Consider the following 877-nt stretch of genomic DNA (forward strand, 5'->3'; position numbering starts at 1 on the left):
TGTGAGTGATTCTTAGGCGATAGTTAGACTCACACAATAACAGATTTGTTACACTATGTTATTAGTTTAGTGGTGTAGCGTGTGGCAGTTCTCCTGCCACACACTCTGTCTATAATCAAGTATGTTTGGCTAGTGATTTCTCTTTCACGTGCTCCCTGCCAAAGTCTGCCCCACAACCTTGGCCATAACTACGTACAATATTTGACCAGAACTCATCGGCTGGGCCAAAACCTAAAAATTAGTATACATCCATTTCTGAGGGTTTTAGGGTTGTAGGCTTTAGGGTTAGGATCAGTACGGTATGTCAATGTTCTGTCCGCAAAGTTCACGGCTCTGCGACTGTCTTATAAACCGTATTCTGACGCACCTTTCACATTTGCAAAATACATATCTCTACGTGTCTCTGCATATGTATTGTATCCTGACGTACTCAGAGGATTTGCGTATTAATACAGCACTTCCATACACATCACTTCAGGAGGCCTGGCGGGAGAAGCTGGCGGCATTTGCAACGGCTATCAACGAAAAAGCATCGGTTGCCATGGAACCACTGATACCTGCGGGTAGCACTATAACCGTTGCGAAGGTATGGTACAATATGGCTATTCGTCTATTGTGTATATTTACATGTATACCTTTATGTACAAGTATATCTGAACGTGTACGTATATGTATATGTATAAAGTGTGTGTATGTATATGTATATGTATATGTGTACACATCTATATCTATATCTATATCTATATCTAAATGCCTATGTATTTGTATATGTATATGTATATGTATACACATATGTATATAAATGTAAAGGTATATGTATATATATACGTATATATATGTATATGTATAGGTATATGTATATGTCTTTGTCTATATA

General features: G+C 37.7%; 1 protein-coding gene across 1 annotated transcript; it reads left to right on the plus strand.

Moving 5' to 3' along the window:
• Nucleotides 1–409: 409 nt before the first annotated feature.
• Nucleotides 410–586, plus strand: SARC_17493 (hypothetical protein; the record flags this gene model as incomplete). Its single annotated transcript, XM_014288413.1, has 1 exon — nucleotides 410–586. A coding segment is annotated over one exon (177 nt), but the record flags the coding sequence as incomplete, so codon positions are not given.
• Between the last annotated feature and the right edge of the window lie 291 nt (nucleotides 587–877).

This window comes from Sphaeroforma arctica (genome assembly GCF_001186125.1).
Source record: "Sphaeroforma arctica JP610 unplaced genomic scaffold supercont1.10974, whole genome shotgun sequence".
Lineage (NCBI taxonomy): Eukaryota > Ichthyosporea > Ichthyophonida > Sphaeroforma > Sphaeroforma arctica.